General features: G+C 42.7%; 2 protein-coding genes across 9 annotated transcripts; both read left to right on the top strand.

Annotated features, from left to right (window-relative positions):
- Window positions 1-1872: 1872 nt before the first annotated feature.
- zc3h7ba (zinc finger CCCH-type containing 7Ba) lies at window positions 1873-15188 on the top strand. Of its 4 annotated transcripts, none has more exons than XM_034538645.1 (23): window positions 1873-2118; window positions 2403-2470; window positions 2604-2640; window positions 3223-3420; window positions 5004-5162; window positions 5551-5631; window positions 5735-5794; window positions 6035-6089; window positions 6234-6406; window positions 7426-8002; window positions 8261-8322; window positions 8414-8507; window positions 8824-8985; window positions 10251-10465; window positions 10955-11055; window positions 11180-11361; window positions 11446-11531; window positions 11843-12015; window positions 13100-13205; window positions 13427-13535; window positions 13800-13936; window positions 14070-14239; window positions 14357-15183. In XM_034538645.1, exons 2-23 carry the CDS (start codon window positions 2412-2414, stop codon window positions 14535-14537), a joined length of 3177 nt encoding a protein of 1058 aa, XP_034394536.1. In that variant the 5' UTR covers window positions 1873-2118; window positions 2403-2411; the 3' UTR covers window positions 14538-15183. The 4 variants fall into 4 exon arrangements, with proteins under 4 accessions (XP_034394536.1, XP_034394535.1, XP_034394533.1 ...); XM_034538644.1 differs by lacking the exon at window positions 1873-2118 and adding an exon at window positions 2185-2310 and having other exon boundaries at window positions 6276-6406; window positions 14357-15188; XM_034538642.1 differs by lacking the exon at window positions 1873-2118 and adding an exon at window positions 2185-2310 and having other exon boundaries at window positions 14357-15188.
- A 324-nt stretch (window positions 15189-15512) lies between these two features.
- On the top strand, window positions 15513-24586 carry tefb (TEF transcription factor, PAR bZIP family member b). Of its 5 annotated transcripts, XM_034538647.1 has the most exons (7): window positions 18508-19070; window positions 19689-20264; window positions 20719-20921; window positions 21206-21405; window positions 21515-21765; window positions 22005-22167; window positions 22569-24586. In XM_034538647.1, the coding sequence occupies exons 1-6, from the start codon at window positions 18908-18910 to the stop codon at window positions 22142-22144; spliced, it is 1533 nt and encodes a 510-aa protein (XP_034394538.1). In that variant the 5' UTR covers window positions 18508-18907; the 3' UTR covers window positions 22145-22167; window positions 22569-24586. The 5 variants fall into 5 exon arrangements, with proteins under 5 accessions (XP_034394541.1, XP_034394538.1, XP_034394542.1 ...); XM_034538650.1 differs by lacking the exon at window positions 18508-19070 and adding an exon at window positions 15513-15764 and having other exon boundaries at window positions 22005-24586; XM_034538651.1 differs by having other exon boundaries at window positions 21581-21765; window positions 22005-24586.
- Window positions 24587-25886: the final 1300 nt, after the last annotated feature.

Here is a 25886-nt window from a genome sequence, read left to right as displayed (position 1 = left end):
CGGGGAGGAATATTGTCCGGGCCGTCAGTGTACGTTTTTTTTATTGTTTGTTTTATAGTTTAGTTAAAAAACCGATAATACAGAAATACCTTTTTTATTTGTTATTATTGTTTTCTGTTTGAAACCAAAACCGAAAAAGCACAGCCGTTTTCCTTTTTTTTCATCTGAATCCAAAATCGAAAATACCAGAGAATACAACTTAAACAACGAGCCGATTTTTTTGGGTGCAAATCCTTCTTTTTTTCTTTTGAACAGAGACGCAAAGCAGGGCAAGTGACCGGAAATACGAGTCTGTCAAAATAAAAGCCACGGCAATAGAAGGATTGTAGGCAAGACATTTCTATTTACAGTCTATGATGCAAACACATACCAATGTAACATTAGAAGAACATTAATTGATATTAATTAATAATGGGATTATGTTAGCAACAGTAGTTGACTAAAAGCGGTTTAATATTCATGCATCCATGTACACAGCAATAATCCAGTTTAAATTAATCGTTGCATTGTTTAATGCAACACAGGTCGTAATATAGTTTAATCAAAGTGATTTTTGTGTGCATAGTTGTTGCTGTAAGCACTCATTTATTTTTCTATCTTATTGTCCTGTTTCTTGAGGGACCGTAGAGCAGAGCCTGTATGAGGAGACGCAGAGTAAAAGTGGTTCCCCTTTCTACCAGTAGATGACTGTATACGTGTATAGAAACCATGTATTTAGTTATATTTGCATGTGTCTTTGATAATTATCTAGGTTTTTGATACAGTTGTATTTAATGCTATTCATTTTCTCTGATATTTGATGTTCATGATTAATTTGCAACCTAAATGTATTCATTGTGTATTTACTTGTTATATTTGTCATTTGTCATTTTAGAACCAAACATTTCTACATGGAAGCGTGAGCATGTGATGTTCATGAAGAAAAGCTTGGAAGGTCATCATGCAGAAGGTAAAGGCAGGTTTCACTGTTTACACATTTATTATGAAGTAAAAGTCATATTTCATTTATCATATTGTCATCCATATAAAAACAATCATTAAATATTTGGAATTTGCATTAAATTGATGATCATTTTATTCACTGGCCTCTGATTGGCTCCTCCTGCAGGTGGCTGGTAATGGTACTTTACAAGTTTGTTTCTCCCTGGCTTTCCCAGACCACCAGAGGCCGAGTCTGAAGGCCGACCCGGACGGCCTCCCCCCAACCAGCCGGGCAGCTCCAGGAAATGTGATATATTTTACAGGATGAACCTGAATTACTGAGCAGTGTTTGAGATTGTTCACTTGTATACCCCGGGTAATGTATGTCACAGGCAAGAAGAGTTTATCAGAGAATTATTTTATTGAAAGTAAACCTCTCTTTTAGCCAAAAACAGTGGATGCAATATTATGAGTCAGACTGAAAATCTGAAATCTCTGAGACTCCATTCAAGAAACAGCTCAATACGGTGGAAGAATACATGCGTGCTAACAGCAACAATTCTGCACACACAAATTAATTTGATTAAACTATATTACTTGCCTACAATCCTTCTATTGCCATGGCTTTTATTTTGACAGACTCGTACTTCCGGGTTGCCTGCCTTGCTTTGTGTGTCTGTCTTAAAAAGAATAAAACAAAAAAAGGATTTGCAAAAAACAAAATCGTTATTTGAGTTTGATTCTCTCGTATTTTCGTTTTTGGATTCAGACGAAAAAAAACAAAAAACCTTGTTGTGCTTTTCCGTTTTTTCGTTTTTGATGTCAAAACGTCTTTGCATCGTTACTAAATATGGCACGGTTATTGTTAACACAGTCATTTATATTTTATTAGTAGGTGGGCTCTGTGTGTGCGCAGGAAGAGGTGCCTGACAGACTGAATTCAGGGCTACTAAACACAATGTTATTAAAGGGCCAGCGTCGAGGTTTGCAGCTGGCTCGTGGATGGACTGGGGCTGCTGGGAATCGAAACTTAACTGGAGGCTAAAGTCAGACACGGATCCTGAACGGATCTCTTCCTTCTCGGCTCGCTGTTTACCAGCGTCGGCTCGACCTCTCGAGTGTCTCCGTCTTCCTGCCATTGGACACTAAATTATTTTAAACTTCTATTTTGTTCAATGAACTTCCTCACTTCCTTCGGTAGGTGTGTCTGAAGTCGGGCCACACTCGCGTTATGATAGCGAGGAATACATGCGGGGGGTCAGGCGCTTTGCATGTTGGATGTTTGTATATGTATTGCATACAGAAATGAACACGAAGCCAGGCTCGGTAGAGGGTCTTTTGCACGAGGTGACAACGGTGGCTGTGTCTTGTTTTGTGCTCCTGAAGGAAGTGGGTGTCCACCAGCTTCCAGTTCGTCGGCACTATCAACACAACATCTTGGCTACTAAATTCACTTGTGGTCTGTTTGTCTTCTCCCCTAGAAAACGAGCATGGACCCTGCCAGACAGAAACGCAAGGAGGAGATAAGGAACTCTCTGACATTTATACAGTGAGATGCCTTTTTGTGTTTGTTTTAATGCGACCCGACATAAAGTGAAACCGTCCATGGCCACGAATGACTCACATTGTCGATAACCAGCTGTCTCAGTGTTTTCTAAGCAAGTTTACATCTTGTGTTCCAGGTCTTCTCTGGCTTATCCTGAGCCCGAGGGCTACCAGGTACCACCTGTTATTACACATGCCGTGTTGTCTGTCTCCACTGTCCCTTCACTCTGGGCTTTTATACACATTATGATCTACAATAATTGGGTCATTAGTTGCTGCTGAACTCCACAGACCCCTTCACTGTGTTCTCTGTTTTGTTTTTCACCTAAATTCCTCTTGTCTTTTACTAACATCGCTTAGTTAATTCCTGGCTGCATGTACAACCAAAGACTTTTCTTCTTGGTCACAGCGATGCTCTGCCGATCCTTTTCCAGCCCCTTTTAATAATCTCTCGGAAAGAGATACTGGATGCTGTAATCATTCCTCTTTGTCCACGACATTTATTGTCCCCAGAGGATGAATTGTACTGATATTTCCTCTAGAGCCAATTAAGTTGATATTCTGGTTTTTAAGTGACATGTCTGATAAAATGATTTGATGGACTGGTACCACATTTTGTTACATGCATTCATAAACAGGACGAATGTTTACAACAACCAGTATGGTGGGCGTAGGCGTATTTCTGAATATACTTTATTCATGACAGGCCCCAAAAATTTTTTGGGACACACCTCTTCTTTTTTTCCTCCCCCCCAGGACTTCCTTGCCCAGTTAGTGTGCAACCTGCTCGATGAGGGCAACGCCTCGTTCAGAGACGGTGACTGGGAACAGGCGGTGCGAGAGTTCAGTGAGGGCTTGAATGTGTCACACTATGCTGCAGCAGAGGAGATCCAGATCCCTGAAGCTTTGCTGGAGAGCCTGCACGTCTACCGGGCGGCCGCCTACCACAGCATGGTAATATACGGCTGGCACTGTGTGTGTGTGCGATCCTGACATGCCGTGTCCGCTTTGCATACACATTGTTTCAGTGAGTGCGAGTGCAGCTCAGACAGACATTCAAAGTTTGTCAAGACGCATGCAGCTGTGACTGGGGCTGCTAAGGCTTGTGACGAAAGGCGACGCCTAAACCTGATCCGTGCACCAGTCAGTCAGTTGTAGAGCCAGTTGAAAGTGGATCAAACCAAATTAATGACCTCCCGCAACTTTTAATCTGTAATATCCAGTAACATACCAGTGGTTAGTCCACTATAGTTAGTGCTACATTTCAAAGACTCAATCAAATATGTTTCACTATAAATTATAGGAAAGTTATTATAATGCAGTAGAGGAAAGCCTACACATAATGCAACTCATGGGATCTCACCATCAGCACCAAGACAGTAGATGAGTGCCGTATAAAGCAGGGGAGACGATTCATCTACATATCACAGGGAGGTTGTTAGCATGGGTTCAAGGGAAGGTCGAGGCATATCTGTGGGAACCCAAGTGTAAATAAGCATTTTATAGTAAAAAGCAGGGAGCACAGCGGCATTATTCATAGCAGCATAACATGACAATTACATATTACTTTCACCAGGACCAGACTGAAATATCACAAGACCTATTGTATAGATTGCCATTAATGTTTGTCCCAATGACTTTGATGACTTTGACTTTTGCTCGAGCGTTCAGCATGAGGTCAACATGTGACCACGTGATAGTGGAATGTTAGCTTTCGGATGCATTGCCTTGAAATTTTACTCAGACATGCATGTCCCCCTCAGGGATGATTGTGATAACTCTGATAATCAGGTCGACATTTCGGTTTGTACAATATTTTGGTTTATGGTCAAATACTTGCGAAACTAATGACAGAATGTGAAAATCAGATGTCTGGTTTTATCCATAGTATATTTAGCCAATAGTCCCAATATCAATATCAATATCAATATTTAGTTCAATGCTGGAATTTGAAAAACCAAAACCTTTGACCTACAATGGTCAGCAGCAGTCTCTGATGTATTACAAGTGACAAATAATGTTGTAAACAAAAAATCCCTTCACAGGTCCGTTCAGGCCAAACACAATGCTGAGTTATCTGTAAATCAGATAATATGAATTCATTTAGTCATAGATCGTGTTAATAAGACAATGGGAAGAAAAGGTTTTCAGATGGAGAAATTACTTTATAAAGGAGACTGTTGACCTCTGAGGTCAAAAATAAATTCCACTTACATGATGGCATTCCCATTATACCTGTTGCATTGATTCTAATTCAAAGTTACTTCGCTAATTATATTTGCAGCAACACTGAACTGCATTGAACAGCGCAATTATCTGTGCTTTAAAACTGCCTCCACACACATTCCTACACCTAGAAACAGCATTTGGACGAAATAATAAATGGACTGTTAACTCATTATATAACCTTTTTATAAGGCTTTTCTATCCTCACCATCCGTCACACCTGAACTATGAGGCTTCTTCTATAAAACAAAGCAGTCTGACCGAGACTCTTTAACCGTGTCCTGTGTTGTCATCTCTCATGTGTTCCACAGGGGGAATATGAGCGAGGCGTGACGGACTGCGACATAGCCCTGAAAGTGTGTAAGGAAAGCCGCGGGGCGCTGTACAGGAAGGCACTTTGTTTGAAGGAGCTCCGGAAGTACAAGGAGGCCTACAACTGCACCACCGACTGCCTGCTTGTTACTCGCATGGTAAAGGAAAGAGACCATTGGGAGAGTTGACGCTAATGGGTCTAAGAAATTGATTAACACAAATCAACAACAATTCTGTTCCTTTCACTGTGAACCCTAACAGGTTTGGTGATCCCCTGACTTTATCTAGCTTGGTAGTCATGAAGACCCTCATCTCCTTGAATTAACTTTTTTTCCCCTCTTCAAAACCAAAAAGATAATTATCTCTTATCTTGTGGGTTGGATAAATGCTAAACTGTGTAAAAGTGAAGCAACACAAGATGGGGAACTGCTTCTGTGGGACATTTCCCAGGTGGAGCTAAATGGGTTACACGACATGGTAAATGTCACAGACCTGAAGCTTGTGCAATGTATCAATTTGTTCTTTGTCTGTTTTCACTCTTAACAGGACAAACAGGTGAATGAGCTCGCACAGGAGCTGGCCGTCCACCTGGGACTGAAAAATCGGAAACCATATGTCGGCATGAAGGTTAGTAAATTGTTGATTGTGTTACTGCATATTTCATAGTTTTGCCGAACTCCAATGCAGATTTGTGTCTCTCATATTCAGTCTGTTATTGTGTCTCTCCTAGGAAGGAGGACTTATCACGAGAGCTAATGTCACTAATGGAATGACTACTGAAGCCATCAAGGTAAGTTATATATTTTCTATATCTTTAAAACTTTAAAGATTCTGAATCATAATATTTATGAACAAAAACATTAGGAATTTCTTAAATGAGGACCTCCGAGCTGAAAGATATTCAGCATCAGTGAAGCATGTTTTCTAGATATATTTTTGTTGAGCCTTTACTCATATTGTTATATATTCATACTCATTATATTTGTTTTTATTTGACTACAAATGCTTTTTTAATCCTTCTCACTTTCAGGTGTCGGGTATTCATTTCGGAAACGGTGTGAATCCTCTGAGTGGCCTCGCACCAGGTGTGAATTCCTGACTTTGACTCAGAATTGTGTCTCCTTAACAATACATACAATACATGTATGTCTCCACATATGTTTTCCTTAATAAAGGTCTTGAAATATGTGTAAGACAATCCCCAAAAATCCCCTACTGCTTCTCTTTAGTCAGTTTTCCCAGCATGCCTCAGTCCTCCATTCGCTCCCCAGCTCCCAGCTGCCGCCAACCTGCTGTCTCTACAGTACCTGACATCGTGGACACTTTGGAGGACTTCGAGCTGATGGGAGATGATTTGGACAGCCTGCTCGACGGCTTCCCGAATGAGACGGAGCCAACTGAGGTGAAGTGTGTGTTTGGGCTGCAGACCAGGAAACTCACTTTTGTCACTGATAGTGGAACGATTATTACTAAGATTGAAAAACTTGTAATAATACATTACTATTGTCCAAGCCTTTTAACGGTTTTGGAAAACTCGTAAAAAAAAATAGAAATAGTTTTTCAAAGAAACTTTTTTTTCCCATGCTTTAGCTCATTTACAACACCTGGCACTTTTTATTCTAGTGACGTAAATTCAACTTCAGTTGAATCCTGCTTTGGATACCTAATCCATCCCATAAAACATTCTTTCAACTTTTTATCGCTTCTAAAATTTATTAATACATGGCGATGTAGTTGAAATATTCTCTTGAGTGGTAAGCTCTAATATTTAATATTTTGAGATGGGACTCCTGTGCAATACAGCATTTACTTTGTGAATGATTTGAAAATTAAACCCAGAAGACACAAAATATAAGCAAACATTCTGTCATGAAAAGAATAATAAAAAAAACAAAGTTGTAAATTTTTCTTTAAAGCTGCATTAATTGCTTTATTGGCCACTTTGGGGCAGCTGAGCAACCTGTCTTCACACTATTATCATTAGAAAAGTTGATGTATGTTAGCAAATTGTTGCCTATTTACACATCCAACAGCCACAGGGCAATATTAGTCCAATATTCACACTATTTTTAGCTTTGTGTTGATCTCCACTGACTCCTGAGCAAAATATCTGGCTATCTGGCAGCTGGATGTTGCATTTTCTTCACCAGCTACTTACTAGTATTGTCTGCCACTTTAGTCCAATCTAATGGGCTGTAGGTCAGTCGGGTGATAATCCTCTATGAGGTCATCATTATGAATGTCCCCATAGTCATTTGATCTGTTGCTTATTAAATAATAATCTCATAAACAGCAACGTCCATCAACATCTTCAAATGTAATCCTGAAATTGAGCATTACATTTTTACATTCTGTCCCATTTCCCATTTTTTTTTTTCCTTCATCCATCTTCACTCCAGTTTCTTTCTCCATGTTTTCCAGACCCCCACCCAGGAAACATTCTCAATCCCACACCGGACTTCCACCTGCGATCGCACGGTCCCGTCCGTCCTGCCTGCCCCGACACCCCAGCTACCCCCGGCCTTCTTCAGCTCGGCCGTCAGCCAACTCAACTCCCTGGACTCCTTTTCAGGTGGTGGGTGCAGCTCGACAACTGGAACACTGAATGCCCTCGACGACCTCTGGGCCTCTGGCATTGGTGGTGGCGCTGGTGCTACAAACTTAGCACTGACCTCCGAGTCGCTGGATGGCCTTGATTCCCTGGATGACTTCTTGGATATGAATCCAAGTGCTGCTGGAAGTAAAGCTAACACAGAAGTTGACGCCGGGGAAAAGTCCCTTGATGATTTGCTGGATGAACTAGATCCTCTGGAGACTGTCTCCGATCCAGGCAGTCAGAGTTGTGAAGTCCCTAAAACTGGTGTGAAAGCATTGGTTGTGCTCGACTCCCTCGATGCCCTGGACTCGTTTCCCTCAATGGAAGGTGTTGTGGACGCTTTGCCAGCGATCTCCATGGGAGCAACAGGCCTGGACACGCTCTCCGATTTCAGCTCAATTGGTGATTAGGATTTCTTGGCGACTTATTAGATTGTTGGCAAAGCAGGACGCCTCTTCTTTTAGAGGTCATAACAGCAAGTAGCCGATCAATCGAAGTGTGATGATGGCTTTTGGCTCTCGCATTGTTTCATTTGAAAGACTTACAAAGAGAAAGCACACCGTTTTTTAAATGACAAATATATATTTACACGGAGAAAATAAATAAACTACAAAGTATGCACACATTATTAGTAATGTATTTCCTGTTATCACTCCTCAGGTATCACAGACTTTCAAACGGCTGCAGCTCCAGTAATGCGATCTCCAAAGAAAAACTATAAAGTAAGATCTGATCACCTAGCTTGTGTTATCGTCTCTGTTTGTCTGTTTTGTTCACATTAACTGAAATTCTATTCTTTACGGGTCAACAAAGGAGACGAATATCCCGGCGCTGGTTGCGGCCTCCAACCCGCTATCCTCCACTCATGAGTTCCTGCAGGCCTGCTCTGCCTGTTTCCCTCGGAAAGGTGAGTCAGCAGTACAACCCTGTCTCTAACTAAATGTAGTGGAGCAAGAAACCACAATGATTCTGCTGCTGGTGATGATTTTACCATCCTTTTTTAATATTCACTGTTTTGAGCATCTTGAAAGGCGGTTCGGTCAGCTTCCTGAAGCCCTTCTTTTAACGGTCTAGAAAGGGAAGAATGCATAAAAAATAATTAGGAAGAGTTTTGTTATGAAGTGGCGGTACCAAAATGCTTGGTGACTCCTACTCCCACTTTGTTTCTGTTCTATTGAATATCTTTGACTTTTAAAAATAACCCTCCCCCGTTTTGTTTTCAGGTCAAGGCGTATATACATTTGTTCACAAGCCCGACCTGGTCCACAGCTGTCAGCGAGACATTCTGTTGTGTAGACTCGAATCAGGTTATCCTTCGGAGTGGACCAGAGTACGACGGATTCCTAACTGGAGTTCCTTCAGTGGGCCGTTTGTTCTCTGCAGAGGTTAGTAACTCGATATGGATGAGGATGACTTCTGGTCAGTTGTCTGTTGGCGTTCACTGTTCATTGATTGTTATCGTAGCTAAAACGTATTTGCGTAATGCACATAGTGTGTTTTTGTTTTGTCCTCTGTGCAGAAAATAATAAAATTACAGTACGTTTGCTTAAAACGGTCTAATTGGGCGTGAAATTAAAGAAAAAGTTATTATTCTTGTCTAAATTGACGTATGTTCAAAAGTAACTACACAGTTCCTTTAAAGACAGCCAGTGTATCGCCTTTGAAAACACATAAATAATGTGAGAAGAAGTCAAACGTCCAGACAAATCTTGATTTGCCCTGAAATGTATTATTGGGACAGTTGGAAACTGAGTTAACCAGCTTAATACTGGTGAACGGGAGTTTTTTTAACTTACTGAGCATTATCTCTTCAAATGCAATGCTGGATTGTTAAGGTCAAATGGACCATGATACATTTAAATTGTGTAGCTGTTATCGTGTTTGACAAACAAATGTCCTTTTACAGATCTTTGGAGTGGAAAGAGAGGAGTTGACCTCTCAGGATGTCAGATTGAGGTTGAGGTCACTTCCCGTTGTATTTCATGGCCCAGTTAGGCTGTTGATCTAATCTCGAGAGGGGAATCATAGTCCCTCATTTGTTAGCTCTACAATGCTCCATTAATTTTGTATAGCCCAAAATTACAAATTCAAGGGCCGGACCAATGAGGCCAGGCCCTTGAGGCAGGAGGCACAAAGGAGGAGGCAGGGCATATCAGGGCATGTTGGGGGTAGTAGCAGTTCAGGTCAGTTCGACAAGGCCCTTCCTGTCGTAAATTTAACATTCGTCACTCCCTTTTCCATTAATTCACTCTTTTTGACTTTGCAGGGCTGTTTCCCGGCTCTGATATCAGAGTTCAGATCACAATGTCAAATTGGCGTCAGCAATTTTCACTACCTGGCGTTTTCTTCCTTTTTAACAAGGTGACCATCTCTTTGCGGTGTCAGGGAAAGCAGTTTGGATTTATAGGATATGACTTGGTAGTTTTGGGGAAGGTACCCCCCGTTTACATTTTTCCCATGTGAACAAGGCAGCGTTACACTCCACCCCGATTTGGTCAGAAACATTTAAATGTGAAGGAACTGTTGATGAGGCATGAATCGGGGGAAACGGTTAAAGAGGGAACTTGTTCTAAAAATGTGTGATTACCTCGACTGTTTCAACCAAGACCGTGGATGTGCGGCAGAATTACTGTATTTTCTTTCATGTCAGAGCTGCTGAAGTCCGGGGATTTGGGCTTGTGCAAGTTCGGAGAAAATTGCACGTTTGCCTACAACCAGCTGGAGATTGACGTTTGGACAGAGGAGCGGAAGGGGAGGTTGGACCGAAACCTGCTGTTTGACACGTCGGGTTTAAAACTGGACCCTGTAAACAGCATCATCCGCCTTCTGAGGGAAGACAAGGGCATGTTCATGTTCCTCTGTCAGGTTAGTGCTCTTCCACTGTAATTCTAATTATTATACAAAAAAAATGTTGAGTCATGTTTGTTTTACTTCATTATATATATATATATATATATATATATATATATATATATATATATATATATATATATATATACACTCACTCACTCAACATTCTTTTGTATAATTATTTTTTTTTCAGAATAATAATTGTTTGTATAATAGTTATACACACACATATATATATATATATATATTTTTTTTTTGTTTGTTATTGAGCACAAACTCCAGTCCCAGTTGTATTGTGTATTAAAAGTACCAGTTGCCAGTGTTTGTTCTGTCCATGAAGCATGCATGTTCCACGACACTATCTATCTCTTAAAACATTCACGCAGCTTTTTGTTGTATCATAATGGATACATTCATTAATATTGCGTTAAGACGGTCATTTGTAAATATCCACACGTACTGTCTTTCTTTGTTCCTTTCTCGTCCCGTATTGTCCGTCTCAAGGAATGCTTCGACGGGAAACCTAGAATCATCAGGCAGCGCTGTCGAGACGATCACACCGTCTGCTCTAACCTGGATGCTCGCCACACCTTCGATGCCAATAAGTGAGCGTGTTCACAACATATGTGCCACAGAGTCCTCGTTCCCTCGCTCATTTCATTCCCATACAGCAACTCTTTACTTCTTGTGTCATACATTTTTTTAATTTCTCACGTCTTTGCTCATTAGATGCTTGGTGTTTGTGGTGCAGACCCTCAGTGTCAAATACAAAAAGGTCCGACCGCTGAGCGTCCTGTGCCACTTGGATTTGTGCCGTCAAGCCATCCGGTACGGCTGCCTGAGAGAGGACAGCTGCTATTTTGCCCACTCCGTCATAGAGCTCAAAACCTGGAGGGTGCAGCGCGACACCGGTGCGGTTTACCAGACACATATAAATTATTTTTTAAAAATTACAAAAAAAGAGAATCAATAGCGTTTTTAATTCTGGTTTTCAGGTATCAGCCCCGATGAAATTGTGAAAGTATCGACAAAATACAACGACAATCAGGAGCAAAACTCAAGCAAACATAAAGGAAATAGAGTAAGATTTTGATCATTTATAGTTTTGTTGATTTGAAACGACACAATGTTTTCTCCGGCATATAGATCGAGCCGTCCAGCATCCTCTCTGTTTGTTCTTTCTTTTCTAAACGAGATTAAACCCACATGTTGAATTTACAGAGCTTTTGATGTAATAGCTGTCAAACTTATTATATTAATTTATTAAAATGCTGTGTAATTATTGGCTTGTATAAACACTTTAAAGGGGGGGGGGGAATAGCATTTTAGATATTCAATTTATAGTTTATAGTGGCAAATGAAAGCTGTCAAGAACTCTGATTTCATTTTAAGCAGCTGTCTTCTGGAGGCAATGGGAGCAAACCAAGAGGAGAAGGAGGAGAAGGAGGAGGTGGGAAGAGTCTGAACATGAAGATGAAGTTTTCCTGTGCTCAGTGCTTGCGGGACGGCCTGATCCGTGAACCAGACAAAGCTCTGAAGCACTGCACTGCAAAGGCCAGGCACACGTGAGTACAAATAAAAAAAGCTTGCCTCGCACCGAATTCTGGCGACACCGCAACACTGCTCATCCCAACTACACCCTGGAGGATCTCCGCTGAGAGAAACCTGGTTGGAATTCAAGTTGGGCTGTTTCACCAAAACCCAATAATAGTTAATAGTTTAATACATAAGGGACCAACAGCAACATAAACAGTTCGTTTGATCTTTTTTGACCGTGAATTTTACTGTTTGATGCTCACGCGGAAACTAATACATTTTAGTTTGTATACCTTTGTTATTAATCTAGCGTGGTATGCGGCTCTGATAGCAGTTATTAAGAGCTATCAGTTTAATATATTTTTACAAACCCCCCGCGGAGATTTAATGTCTATGAATCTCTCCCAACTCAGTTGTTTTAATGGCTGGCTCGGAGCGAGGTGTCGTCCAGGAATATTCTCTCTCTATGTAGGTGTGTTTGTGATATCAGTAAGTGTAGCTGCGGGGATGTAACTCAACTTACCTCTCGGGCTCAGGGGAGGTCGTGGGAAAGCCTCCCCTGAGTTCGGTTTCAACCGTGACTTGCTGTTGGTTCTGCCTTCTAGCTGAGGACCGTTAACCGTATACAACGCCATCTTAGGCTCTAAATCCTCGATGCTTTGTATTGCCGAATGTGAGTCGTTGCAAACTTAACGTATGCAGACCAACTCGCCAGTTGTTCGGCTGTTAGTTCTGCTTTTTGGTTGCTATTTTATCTTTGGTTCTGCATAGCAGGCACTTTACTTTTACAGTTGATTAGTTTTTTATCTTTATGTTCATTGTTTTCTCAATCTGATGATAAATTACCATAAGTTAAATTAAAGGCCAGGGTATTACATCTATGAGATATTCAAATGAAATTGCATGTCTTCCACCAGTATAAATACATCCGTGTCATATTATCATAGATCCTATTATATATCAGCCAGAGATTTGTTTTAGCCTGTTTTGAAAAACAAGGTGAAAGGTGAGATGTTCAACTGGTAAATCACAGATGATCACGATAATCCATCCGCTTTCCAGCTCCATATGTGTGTACATTTCTCTGTCCTCTCCCTATGTCATCACCTTCAGGTGGACTAAAGAGAGATGGGTACTGCTGGTCAAGTCCTTGGAGAGAAAGAAATGGGTTCAGGTCCGACCGCTGCCACATGCCAAGAACTTCCCTGTGCATTATGATGTAGGTGTGCCTCCTCTTCGGTGATGCACTTTAATACAACAAGCAACCAAGTGCTTCCATCCATCAAAGACATTCCCACATCCATTCTTGTTTTTTATGTTTGCTATATTTTGCATAGCTGGTGCTTTTAACAATGAAAGCTGTACGTTTGCCTGTCGTGGTGTCTGTTGAAAGTTTGTATTGTTGTCTGTGTTTAACAGCATTATGTTTTCTCCTGGCAGATATGCACCCAGATTTTGAAGAGAGGGAAATGTAACTTCTCAGGGAACTGCACCTTTGCTCACAGCCAAGAGGAGAGGGAGATGTGGATGTATATGAAGAATAATGACTGTGAGTTATTAGAATAGTGCAATATGCCACTGATTTAGCAACCAAAGATATCATCTTTTTTTTATTACACATTACTCTCCCTTGTCCAAACATGGGACCTGCATTACCCACAATGCAACTCAATCACTGAGAGCTCGGTCAGACATGTGTTATTTTAGCAGTGGTTCATTTAAGCAGAGGGCTGCAGACACGGCTACGAAAATGTTGCTAAAATGTCTAGATGGAAACCTTTTAACTTTAACAAATTTGTATTTGCACCTGCAGTGCGAGAAATGCAGCAGATATACGACATGTGGCTGTCATTAACCGCCCACAACCGGCAAGCAGATGGAGCCATGCTAACCCAGCCGGTCCCAGAAGAGAGATGTATCGTCATGCCGACTGATTACGCTGAACCAATGGTTTGTTTTTCAGTTCAGTAAGGTCAAAGGCCAAAATCTGCTGCACAAAACTAAAACAAACACAAGGTGGTTCCTGACTATGCATCTGTAATAAAAAGATGACGATGATGCTTTCTTTATTTAATTTTTTTAGAATGGCTTCCACTGTCGCCTGTGTGGTAAACACAGCAACGGTGAGCGGCAGTGGCAGCAGCACATCTCCACTGAGAAACACAAGGACCGGGTGTTCAGCTGTGAGGGAGAGGACGAAGCTCTGACGTGGAGCTACCGCTTCCCTGGTCCATGCTTTGAATTCTGCCCCAAGTGAGACCTTTTCCTGGATCAGGATTGGAAGTGTTTGCTTTGCTGACACCATATCAACTTTTAGACTGATGCATCGTGAGTTTCCATTTGGTTTTTCAAGATGTTACTGTTTGACAGGTCTGACGGCGGCTGTCCTGACGGTGTGAGCTGCGACTACGCACACAGCGTGGAGGAGCTGCAGGAGTGGACAGAGAGACGAGATTTCCTGAGACAGAAGCTGGCCAAAGCCAGGGAAGACATGCTCATCATGCCCGATGAGCATGACTTTGGGAAGTTCAACTTTCTACTTCAGGACTGAGAAGACTTTTATTTTTTACTTTGCGAGCCAAAAACTGCCAAAATAGCATTTTAGTTAAGAGTTTTCAAATCATCACCATAATCAAAAGGTGATGTGATCAAACTAGCAGTGCATACGATGTGCCTGCCAAAAGATGACTTGACATAACTCATGAAGCACATGTATTTGCATTCCCAAACATACCATATACTCCTTACTCTAAATATTTTAATGTCCTCTTACTGTATGGAATATTTTCACCGCCACTTTTTGCTTGCCTGTTCAGCTAAAACATCAGTAAAAAGATGGTGCCACTTCGAAAAACACAGCAGATACAAAGACACACCACACCGCTCGTCACAGAATATTCATCAAAGGTTCATATTTAACCATACGTGCAGCCGTTTAAATGTTTGGTTTATTTTTTTCCCTTCTGTTTGTGTCCTGTTTTAACAGGAGTTTTATTAACGTTGCTTTCATCCCACTGTTTACTAAGAGAGAGTTCAAGGCCTCAGCTTGGCATTAAAATACTCCCCACAAAAGATTTTTCTTAATAAAAAGTCTTAATAAAAATAGTCACGTTCCCTTTTTGATTTGTACTTTAGCAAATACATTTGTTTTTGTTGTTATGATTTTACCGTGCGTGTTTTTTTGTGTGCAGACTATTATCATGAGACTTAACCGTTTTGCTCATAGTTTCTGTTCTCCAGTTAATAAACCTGTGAACCTGCCGCCACCTGTTTTAGCGCACTCCTACAAACGGGTCGCTAGATGGCGCGGGGCGCTCGCGTGGATCAGATCTCGCGCCTCCCTCTGGGCTTGCACGTGGTGCCGTGCGTGGCGAGGAATGTGCTCGGCTGAACGGGTTTGTTGTTGCGCCTACGCGAGATCCCGCCCCTTGCTTTTCTCGTAGGCTGTGCTGCGTGACTGATGGGCGCGTGCGGATCTTTTGAACTAATCAACATGGCCTCTGGGGGCGTGGCTTTCGCTCATAATCCAGGTTGTTTGGATACGCGCTGGCGGCCCGGTGATGTGACTTTTTGCGAAGTTGGTTGAAAGTGAGAAGTCGGCCGCTGACTCGGTTTGAGCGTTTGTCACTCGGTTGGACTCGTCTGTCGGACATCAGAAGATCCTCTCGCAGGTCGGCCATCATGTCAACAGCGAACCAGATGATCTTCGGAGACAGGAGCGACGTTCCTGATCTCCTCAAATCCTTGGCTGACTCACCCTTTTTCTTTCATGACACCGGTAAGAAGAGTTTCAGATTAGATTTAAATGTGTCAACTCTTATTGAGTTGTTTTATACTACTAATGTTGCACGTTATCAGTATAGTGTCTTTAAAAATATATATATATATATATTTTGGATTAAACCACCTAAAAAATAGCTCACCTACATGTAATAATTATGCTGCCTGATGAGAAGTAGTTTGGCTGTTCAAAGTGAAATTTACAATGCAGGACTATACTTTTTACATGGAGTTATTGCCACTATATCCAAGTACTTTGATGTAAAAGTATTATAACTAACTTAAAAAATGATTTGAGCCACTGTAATATGTCTCAGAACTCTTATTACAATGGTATTAAATATGAACTGTTCTCTCTCACACCTACAACTCACACTTGCAGCAATCAGCAACTCGTCGTCCTATTGATGACTGCTGTAAAGTCATCCGTGTATATTGTAGGTATGTAACAGGTTCAGGCCCATGTGGTAACGTGCCACACACCATGTGTGCGCGCGTGTGCAGTTTCCCCATGCAGGCACTTTATAGCATCATTCAACTGATGCAACAACATTGAAACGGCCCTCATTTACTCCTCATCATGTAAATCATCGGCCTCAGGAAGGCCCCTTTCTTTCTGACTAAGTGTCTCCCCCCTATCGCCTCTTCTGCGCATGTCGAGACAGCGCTCTCGAGAGCGAGGACTATAATCAGAAGTAAAACTGACCCTTTGTCACACTTTACTTTGTAATTATGCTCTTTTATTATACGCTGCCAACACTTTATTATGAAAAATATATTGCATTCGCTAAATGTGTCCATAGATTACTGGAATGCAAATGAAGAGTCTATTTAGTTCAGCATGTACAAATACTCGTGTCATTGAAACGTCTGCAAAAACATTACCAAATGACACAATTCATTGAATTTAATTATCTTGAGCTGCCAACTTTGACACATTTTGCTGTCATATTTGCATTTTTGCAGTAAATCTCACAATATAATACAACGTAGAGCAGAATATAATTTACATGCATGTTTCCAAGCAATATTAATGCAGATTCATGCTATAATGCAGAACCATTTGGAATATGCTCGCTTTTCTGTTTCATTATTTATTTTAATATTAAGACAAAAATAAAGATCAATCAATCAGCTATAGGTCCGTTAACAGCACCAGCAGACTGATGGTCAGGCTTTTCTCCACGAGGCCACCAAAAACTGAACTGCTTCACCGACAGGCGAGGGCGTTTATTCTAAGAATTGTTATTCTAGGCCACCAGCTGTTTGCATGTGTTGCTCTGAAAAACTTTTTTTTAACGAGCTCTACGGGATATTTAGTAAGTAACGAAGAATGCAACTCTGTAAAACTCTGTAAAATACTCAGAATACGGAACACATGGTGATGTATACAGATAATGCAATTAATGCAGTCACACTGACACATACTCGAGCCACATGACCACTTTGATATCCATCATCCTAACAAAGGGGGGAGTCTCAAGCTATGCACCACGTTAAGTTAAATGGATAAAGAACGTGGCCTTTTGGTGTGTTTTTTTAATATGAAAATGTTAAAAAATGTGGTTAGTGGCAAGTCAAAAGGTTCTCATGTGTGAGGTATACTGCTGAGGTTCTCAGACTATATAGCTCTGTATTCCTAACCTCACAGTGTCACATGGTTCACACAGTCTTGTTTGGTGGTGCATAGCCCATGTTAGCAGTTCACTCAATCGATATTTTCCGCATTCATTGATTGATACGTTGCATTATCAAATCGAGGTAAATGGCTGTAACAACAACAACAAAAGAAGCACCAAAGAAAAGACGTGAACGTTAACAGATGTGTGCTCTCTAACCCTCATGTGTTTATCTCGCTGGCGCTCTGCCAGGGCACAACCACCGCACGTGTGGTTAACACGCTCGACACACAAGTGGTAAAGGGGACGTTTGTGCGGTTTGAACACAGTGTTCCCGAAACGAAACACGCTGCTCTGGGAGAGAGCGGCAGACTCTCGCGCGCTCAATATTGCGGCGCGTGCACGGTAACGGGATATTTACTCTTTTGTTGTGGCACTTCTGGCGTTGGATGTGGAAGATTTTTTTAAAAAGCATTAAAATGTTTTCAATTACGGTTGTGTGAAACGATGGATGGAATAATAAATAATACCACATGCTATAGCATCCAAAAAATAAATAACCATAAAATCTACTCAAAATTAAATATATAAATAAACGAATTGTGGTCAATTATTATAAATATACGAGTCGAATTATTTTGCGCCGGCGGAACGCGCACTCTGTAAACCTTGGTTCCCCGTGCCAGCTGTTCGAACGATGGGCGCGTGCCTGCCCCCGCTCACCTTAGCCTGCACGTGCTAAGTATCTGAAGCTACGCCCCTCGACAGAATGTACTTTCACGTGAGAACGATAGGGGCGGGGGCACGTGTTTTGCCACGAGTATCCGTGCAGAGGAGATGTGGAAGTGACAAAAGTATTTGCACGAGCACACTGCGTCGTGTTTTTTTTTTTAGGGTCTATCGAGAGTCTGCGTGGGTGCAGGCGTGCGTTTAATATGTGGACCGATGAAAGGGTACAAATGTGTATAATTTAGTCCGCGTCAGATGGACGCCGCCCGCTACTCTCGCCAGTAGTGACTCTTTCCTCTTAAAATGCATGCTGGTTTGCTGCACGAGACCGTATGTTCCTATTGTGGTGCACCCGCTGGACTGTGCCATAGACTGTAAATAATAAGAGACTGTACAGTCTGTATAGGTAATTGATCTTCATGTGGACAATTGGCGGCCAATGAGAAGTCCTGGACTACAATACAGGCCCTGTGTGCAATCATTGCCCCTCATCAACATGGACGGCACTGACAGCCAATCAGCTTCTAGTATTCTACGAGAGGGCGGAGCGCTTGGCTCATGAATATCCAACAAGCGCGCTCGGTGGGGACGGAGAACAAGGGGCTTGTTTAGTGTTGTGTTTTCTTTTTGGGCATCCTAAACGCGTTGACAATAGCCCTGGACGCAGCACTGGCGTGGTAGAAAGTGACCATCTGCGTTCCGTTCCGTTTGTTGCTGTCGCTTCCCGGTGAAGGAGGCAGACCCCGGTACGGTCCAGGACACGCTCTGGTCTGATCGGAGTTGAGCAGGGACCATGTCTGGCAAAGCCGCGGCGACAGTGGCGCTTCAGCCCGGCGATAAGGTCGATCCCACGGCTCCGCAGAAGTCCTTTCCTTTTGTTTTGAAGAAAATCATGGACATCCCCCCTCCAAACATCCTGGAGGAAGGAGACGACGGTAAGAACGAAACGGCAAAAGGTGCGCTCATTTTGTTTCCGTCATGTTTATCGACACAATGCGCGTCAACACTATTCGTCCAAATGCGCGTAATTCTCCAAATCGACAACGCGGGCCGTTAATTATATTTTGATTAGGCGATGGCCGTTCATCAGGCCAGATTGTGACGGACACGCCATGTTGCACGGAGCCAGTCTCCTCCGAGGCAGCGAGGACATGAGAAAAGAACATAAAGTTCCAGCTCCTCTCTGCTGCTCTTCAAGCGGCGCACGCGGGCTGGGAAGATAATGTATGTTAAAATACATTGTTGACTTCCATTAGACACATTGGTCTAGTTGGTACCGAGTTTGTTTGTGTGGTGGTGCACGTGTGCACTAAGCATGGCCGTTATGTTTCTGGTTTCCCAGTCTTCGTTCTGTATTTTATTCAATGTTCTCACTTTCCAACTCATTGACAGGCTTTTTGGTTGAAACCCTCTTTTTTATTTTTTTGTCAGCTGTCATATTACCCCCACCCCTTCCTCTTTCTATCTGCTTGTTAGCTTTTTTTCCGTGTATGCACCTGTCTGAGACCCATGATGTCACATTTCACTCACATTAAGCAGCCATTTATTTAACCAATGTTGTGTCTTGTCTGCAGAAATCGAGAAAGAGAAGCTGTGCTCCTCTGAGCATGGGGAGGGGGGCGGGGCTGGAGCAGCCAGTGCTGGTGCAGGTTCAAGAGGAGGAGGAGGAGGTGGTGGAGGGGTATCAGCCTCCTTAACCCCAGCCATTTGGGACAAGACCATTCCCTACGATGGGGAGACCTTCCACTTGGAGTACATGGACCTGGATGAGTTCCTCCTGGAGAATGGGATCCCTGTGACCCTGGAGGAGGAGGAGCTACAGAAGACTCTGGCCTCAGCGGGATTCAAAGGCAAATTTTTCCCCAAGGTTACTCCTATAGTGTCTACAACTACTATTACTACTACTGCTGATGCTGCTGTCACCCCTGACCACGCCTTAGCATCACCTCCGTCAATCCCTGCCACCTCTATGGTCACCTCTGATCCAGAGGAAGCGGTGACAGTCACTACGTTACAACCAGCTAAGCTAGAGGAGGAGGAGGAGGAGGAAAATGATGATGATGATGAAGAGGAAGATGATGAAGAAGAAGAAGAAGAAAAGGAATCTTTGTCTGTGGAGGCAACAGCAGAAGTGGAAGAGAAGAAAACAGGTTAGAAATATAGGTTATGTTGGATTTACAGCTTCTATTAATGAGATTTAAGACAACTCAGTTTATTCTTCTTCTTTCCTGTTCCTTTTTAAATATAAATTCCCCATTACTAATAGACTGAATCATTTTGGAAACACAATTTCTTAAATTCTATATCTAGAAGCTGAATAAGTGCCTTTTTGTTTCAGCTGTCTAAAGTTGATTAGGTCTAGCTGTAGTGTGCCCTCTTAGATGCTGGGGTAACATGAACTATTATTGCACATTTAGACACAGACATTAAGCCCGTGATATAGCTTTTTAAAATGTTTGGCCAGCACGACGCGAAAAAATTAGCAAATTACCTGTTTACCAAATCAAAAATCTTTATAATGTGTGAGAGGGATGATCAACTCTCCCAATCGCTGATCATTTGCATATGAACGCAAAATATGCTCTTGTTCCTCTGTACCCGCAGATCGTAACACTCCCTCCCCCATAGACCCAGAAGCCATCGAGGTGGACATTAACTTCCAGCCGGATCCCACAGACCTGGTCCTGTCCAGTGTGCCGGGGGGAGAGCTGTTCAACCCGCGCAAACACAAGTTCTCTGACGAGGAGCTGAAACCGCAGCCTATGATCAAGAAAGCCAAGAAGGTGTTTGTTCCTGATGAGCAGAAGGTAGGCCAATTCAAACATTATGCGGAGCATATCAAGGGAACTTTTAATAGTATAAAAAAATCCCAATTATTTTTGACTACTAAAAGCGATGACACGGTGTGATTGCAGTTGGACAAGGTTGTCCTGGTAAAGATTAAGGCATTTGCAAGCAGAGTGGTGGCTTGTGGATTAGAGCTCAAAGATGGTGTGGGGGAGTGTTTTCACAACACAGATTTCAAATCCCTCGCTAACGTCGGTCGATCCCGTTCTGTCTGTTTCATCCACTTCCACTCTCCTTTCCCCAGGATGACAAGTACTGGTCCAGGAGAAAGAAGAACAACGTGGCAGCAAAGCGGTCTCGGGACGCACGGCGGCTGAAGGAGAACCAGATTACGGTGCGCGCCTCCTTCCTGGAGCGGGAGAACGCAGCGCTGCGTCAGCAAGTGGCCGAGATGCGGAAGGACTGTGGTCGCTGCAAGAACGTCCTGTCCCGATACGAGGCGAAGTATGGGCCGCTGTAAAGAACTCAGATCAAACCACCCCACCCCACTCCCCCCACCCCTCAAAAAAAAAAGTATCAATGAGACAAAAAGCAGAACCCCTTTTCCCCGCAGATTTCAACTCGGACACAAACCACCAAGGGAGTCTAAATTTGCACTGTTGTCTTCACTGACCTCCAGCAGCCGTGTCGAGCTCCGCTGTTGTTTCCAACGCGATACTGGAGTTTTTGATGCACACTGGCAGGCAGTGAGGCATGATGGGAGGGTGGTCCCAGGAAGGCCTGTGGAGAGCGCCTGGCTCCTACACTCGGGAGAGAAGGGGACGATTGTGGACACTCCCCGTGGTCAAACGCATGGAAAGTCTGGTTCGTACCGAGCCGGTTTTTAAGAAAATTCAGGAAATGCGGAAAGAGCAGACTGGTACAAAAGAGTTACCGTCTTTTAAACGCCACACACATCCGTTTTTATCACTGCACAGCACTTCTTCTTTGTGGACCAAAGCATGAGTCAGTCAGAAGTCCTGTATTTAGACCAGGGCACACTGGCCCGTCCCTCACATTCCCTGGTGTCGCAACTCATGTTTGTGTCTGTGCTTCCTTCAAAGTACTCAAAGGGAGCTGGTTAACTCACGGCAGGGCGGGAGAGGAACTGATGAAGGCACGAGAAAGGAGCAGAAGGCAGATTCACACTGGTACTTCCAGCTCGCCGGGGAATATAAGCGAAGCCCTTTGGCCGGCAGAGTAGAGAAGGTCAAGCGTCTGTTAGCGGTGAGGTTCAGTCACAGTTCTTCTGTCTTGTGACCCACACGCACGCACACATAAAACAAACCCGCTTGTACATATAGTCACCTCCCTGCAACGCAGAGATCCGTGCGTGTATCGGCTTGTAATCCATTCTTGCACTTTTTACAGTGGCTCATAGTGGTGGCAGGCATCTTTCTTATTTACCTCCACCATGGGAGACAGAGTAGCTTTTAAAGGGGGGAAAACATGCATGACCTTCAATTTAAAGCTACTGTGATCTAGTTTCCTTTTCTAATAACCTCAGATCAGCTTCCAGAGCCTCACACAAGATTCTTTTTTTATTACAGAAGAAAGACTTTGGGTTTCCTTTAGAAGATGACTATATTTTACAAATGAAGACAGATGTAGTTTTTCTTTTTTCGTAGGTTACTTCGGAAAGGCAGTTGTCCGATGATCTCCAGCGCCCTCACTGGTGGAGGGGTATGTTGATGCGAAGGGATGTTTATTTTACTGCGCACTGCAGATAGAGGGCGCTAGAGCTACTGCCTGCCTACTCATGGCGGGATGGCTGGATTGATTTAAAAGAAAGGAAAAAAGATTTAGCCAGTCCCACAGTTGACTGCTTCTAAACCTTGTAAATAAATGATTGTCTCATGGTCTTTATTTCCCTAGACAGGAATTCTGACTGTGTCTTTATTAACCTAATATTATTCCTCATATTTGCCAAATAGTCTGAGTGCTGTATTTATTCTGATGGTAATAACGCATCTGTTGATTGTGATGTACAACAATATGTTGGATAATTCTTTTTCCTTCGAGGAACAATACTTCTAATGAAACCAATGCAGGGAAATCAATGGGTAAACTGTGTTTTTGGATGTTTGTTTAAAAAAAATATTCATATCGTTTTATCGGATCGCCCCCCTCTATATACGTACAGCATGTGTTTGAACACACAAAGAACAAGGCACACTCTTGTTTACCTCATTCAGCACTTCCTATTTTGAATGGTGAAAAGTTTAGCAGGGCTACACAATGGCAGAAGTTGAAGCAGAAAGCACATACAAAAGCAGCTTAGTTCCATTTGGCAAAACCTTGAGTTTTCTTCTTTTGCTAAACTGAGTCTGTGTCTAAGTTAGTAAATAAACGACAGACTGTTATGGGACTTCATGTCTCAAGTGTCTTTGGCTGATCGGTCGACTTGTGCTCATAATCGCAGTAAATCTCGGAAAGTAAATAAGTGTGGCAATAATACTCTGTTATGTAATGCTCGTTTTATTTCCTTGATGTCTGTAAAATTGTTATGATGTACTAAATAGAAATGCCCCAAAGTCGTTTGTGCTTCCAGTTCAGATCCTCCGTTGTCTAGGATCCTTATGCATGAAACCCAGTAAACTTGTCTGTTCTTTTCTTGAATATTTTTACACCAAGTGTACTTATGTCTGCGAACTATTACTGAAAACTCTATATGTTTTTGGATGGGTAGGTTGATGGTCTCTTGTACAGCTCTGTCAAAAGAAAAAGCGTAACATCTTTGCTATAACGTTATGTGTTTATGACTTGTTAGCATAATAGTGCCATCCATCGTTGTGCAGCCAGTGCTTGACCTTGGGGCGAACATCAGCTTAAGACAGCATCTTTTAATCACTGTGTGGATTGTTGTTTATTTACTGAGGATCTATATCTAGATGCATCAGTTTGTGTTTTTCTCGATAGATTCTGTGTTTGTTCCAGTTTCCTGGGAGGCATTTCTTCGCAATGTGTTTTACGTTGCATTGACATTCAAACTAGGCTTTGGCTACATTATGCTGTTTATACATCAATTTGGTTGATGAATGCAAACTTTTAGTTGTTTTTTAACTAAATTCAAATGTACTGCACCGAGCCGACTAAAAGTACTGCTCAAGAGAGTCTTTTAGAAGACAAGTCAAGCTCGTTTCACCTTTTTCGTTTCGAAATTGAGCATTTAAGTGTAAATAAACAACAGATATGTCTTAAACTATCATGAAATCGGATTTCAGGTGACAGACGTCAAATACAAAAAGTATTTGAATTGTTGGAATACCTTTCCAGCAGGTGGCCCAAGTGCCCTTGCTTTCTTCGCATGTAGGTGGTGCAAATTAGCATCTACATCTGTAAGGTCGAAACTGCCATTTCCACTTCCGGCCTGAAACTGTTGCCAATGGCTTTGGGGGCTGCGCATCAATGACAGTGTCCTTGTCTGCTATTCAAAGCTACAATACTCCGTAAAACTTTTACAGTCTCTTGCGCTTTTAAAAGTATTTTTGTTTTGTGTTTTGCTTTCTTTTCTCTTTTTATATAAACATGTTTTTGTTTTGGTGTTTTTAATATTGTTCTAAACATATGTTAGATACATGCAACTGCAGTACCACGGTCAAACTGTATCTTGTATCATGCGTTGAAATAAATTGGCACTAAATGACATGTGGGCTCCTTGTGTGACCTTGCCAACCAGCTGCAGCAGCTCTAATGGGAGACACTGGTGCTGCGAGACAAAGGAACCGTGGATAACAAAGGGGAGAATAGGTGAAGACGTCTTCCTCATCCTCATCCTTGATGCACGTGTCATGTACACACACATGCACGTGATCATGTTTCCCGCCGCCTTGCTGTTTTCCCCCCCCCCCCCACTGTCCTTTCATCGCCTCAGTCCTGCAGCTCATCAGTATTCCAGAGTCGCCGCAGATGTTGCATAATGATCACATCGACACACTCGGGAGCAGCGTTGCATAACAGCAGCAGCCTCAAAGACCAGCGGGATGGGCGTGTGAGTTTGGAGAAAGGGAAGCAAGGGAGGGGGCTCTGGGAATTGGGAGAAGGAGGTGGGGGGAGAGAGGAACAAGGAGAGGAAAGGATTAGGTGATTGGAAGGATGGAGGGGCGAGAGGAGAAGAGAGGGAGGGAAGAGAGGGATGGATGAGCAGGGGGGGGCAAACAAGATGGCAAGGGGATGGACAGAGAAAGATGGAGAGCAGGGGACGCAGTTGAAAACATGTGAGCCAGGAGGGAGGGAGGGAGATGAAGACGAGCCAAGGAGGAGCCCATAGCCCTGCATGTTAATGTCACACCACTGCATGTTAAGTGCGTTCACGCGAGCGAGCCAACCTCTCACAGCCCATCTGACAGGCACGCGAGCGCATGGACGAGAGGGAGAGACGGGGCTGCTGGATGATGACATTTTAAGTAATATCTGCTGGGATGGGTCCAGCTGAGGTGGTGAGCAATCTGGCTCCTCACGATTTGGAGAATTTCATCTTTGCTTTGAATTATTGATCAAACACCACTCGAGTTTGTTTACTGCAATAAGAGCTCCACTCGACTTTTCATGGTGTTTGATCTGCAATATGTTCAACATCCACCAAGCACGACACACTAAGAGGTGAGAGGGCGCATCTGTGACCAAGCTGGTCACATGGCCCTGCACACCCATACACAATGAGGGTGACACAATCAGCTTCTTTTCCATGCTTCTTTTTGCCAATCTGTTTTCTTTTTATTACAAAACTTAAAAAAGAATCCGATACAATAAGAAACTGCAGTAGTAACTCCCCATTCCCGAGAGGGGGAGGGGAGGGGAGGGGGGAGGCAGCACAGAAAACAGGTCATTGCATTTCAGTAGTGAAAAGATTCATTACACATCTACAGGGTGTACAGATCAGATACAAAATAGGAAAAATAATAAAATACAGGCAGGAAAGAAAGCACTATTTATACATTTGAACT

This window comes from Cyclopterus lumpus, chromosome 8, assembly GCF_009769545.1.
Source record: "Cyclopterus lumpus isolate fCycLum1 chromosome 8, fCycLum1.pri, whole genome shotgun sequence".
NCBI lineage: Eukaryota > Metazoa > Chordata > Actinopteri > Perciformes > Cyclopteridae > Cyclopterus > Cyclopterus lumpus.
The sequence above is the reverse complement of the archived record's forward strand: the minus strand, read 5'-3'. Positions and strand labels throughout refer to the sequence as shown.

What these genes read in the sequence shown, in the direction of transcription:
- zc3h7ba (XM_034538642.1), top strand. Translation starts at nt 2,200, where the DNA reads ATGTTTGTATATGTATTGCATACAGAAATGAACACGAAGCCAGGCTCG. An exon ending in CTCCAAAGAAAAACTATAAA is followed by an intron (nt 8,323 to 8,413) that starts GTAAGATCTGAT and finishes GGGTCAACAAAG; the next exon opens with GAGACGAATATCCCGGCGCT. An exon ending in TGTTCATGTTCCTCTGTCAG is followed by an intron (nt 10,466 to 10,954) that starts GTTAGTGCTCTT and finishes GTCCGTCTCAAG; the next exon opens with GAATGCTTCGACGGGAAACC.
- tefb (XM_034538647.1), top strand. Translation starts at nt 18,908, where the DNA reads ATGTCTGGCAAAGCCGCGGCGACAGTGGCGCTTCAGCCCGGCGATAAG. An exon ending in AGTGGAAGAGAAGAAAACAG is followed by an intron (nt 20,265 to 20,718) that starts GTTAGAAATATA and finishes CTGTACCCGCAG; the next exon opens with ATCGTAACACTCCCTCCCCC. An exon ending in TTGTTCCTGATGAGCAGAAG is followed by an intron (nt 20,922 to 21,205) that starts GTAGGCCAATTC and finishes TCCTTTCCCCAG; the next exon opens with GATGACAAGTACTGGTCCAG.